Source organism: Sinocyclocheilus grahami, unplaced genomic scaffold (genome assembly GCF_001515645.1).
Source record: "Sinocyclocheilus grahami isolate Dianchi unplaced genomic scaffold, SAMN03320097.WGS_v1.1 scaffold198.1, whole genome shotgun sequence".
Lineage (NCBI taxonomy): Eukaryota > Metazoa > Chordata > Actinopteri > Cypriniformes > Cyprinidae > Sinocyclocheilus > Sinocyclocheilus grahami.
In genome coordinates, this window is record NW_015505377.1 from 1 (window position 1) to 1,103 (window position 1,103).

Below are 1,103 nucleotides of genomic sequence, written 5' to 3' on the forward strand. Positions count from 1 at the left end.
ATATATATATATATATAGGTATAGATATTTTTATATTTGTATACATATGTGTTTTATACTATTTTCTTAATTGTTTATGAACCTCTTTTTATGATTTTTTTATTTAAATCACTTTGAATTAGAATTGCGTATGAAATGTGCAATATACTGTAAATAAACTTTGTCTTAACGTAACTCAGTATAATACCAGGATGATTTAGAGGCCATCTAGAAAAGAAAACTACACTCACAATCACACTCACACAACCAAAAAGTAAAAGTAAACATATTTCCCATTATTTTATACTCTTGATTTCTGTGAGGTTTAGGGAGCACAAACACTGATCAAATATTAAACCCTGAAAACACAGTGTCTGTCAAATGAATAAATGCAAGTGCACACATCAGCAGATGCTACTGATGATCTCGTGTTACACAACGAACATAAAAGCATGCATTTTAAGGTTAGACTTTCAATTTTGATGTTAAATCCACTATTGTGTATAAAAGTTCAATTACATAAGTTGTAACTGTAATTAAATGACAGAAATTACGCACAGGACCAATGCATTTGAATGAAACGGGTGTTTTATTGTACAAACACATCATTCCCGTGACCTTTATCCAGGCGTCCCGTGGTTCTGATCTATTTGGGTCCCAGCATGTCCTGCGGTCGCACCCACTGCTCAAACTGCTCGTCTGTCAGGAAGCCCAGCTTGACGGCCGTGGCTTTCAGAGTCAAGCCTTCTTTGTGCGCCGTCTTTGCAATAGTGGCGGCTTTATCATAACCTGCAAGAGACGACCAGATCAGACACACAGGAGCGACAAACACACTTCAGTAGCAAGCTGACTTTTTTTGGGGGGGGGTCACCGTAGCAACAGAGTTTCCGATGAAGTAGCGATTTTTTTAATTTCCAAACGTTTTTTTCCCCTCAGTCTAAAATGACCGAATAACACCAGAGGGTTAAAAAACACGAGCCCTTAAATACTGCATGTCCCACACGACTCTCCGTTTCAGTAGAAAACACATCAACGCAGGTAAGAAACACACCCTGAGTGACCCTGGAGCACAAAAGCACAAAAGCTGAATAAATAAGCTTTCCACTGATGTATGGTTTGTTAGG

General features: G+C 38.0%; 1 protein-coding gene across 1 annotated transcript in view; it reads right to left on the bottom strand.

Moving 5' to 3' along the window:
- Nucleotides 1-549: 549 nt before the first annotated feature.
- The window catches only part of LOC107595190 (fumarate hydratase, mitochondrial-like), a 12,334-nt gene continuing 11,780 nt past the window's right edge, over nucleotides 550-1,103 (bottom strand). The window contains exon 9 of the mRNA XM_016285535.1: nucleotides 550-812. Coding sequence (XP_016141021.1) covers nucleotides 626-812 — 187 coding nt within the window. The 3' untranslated portion in view covers nucleotides 550-625. The remainder of the gene's footprint in view (nucleotides 813-1,103) is intronic.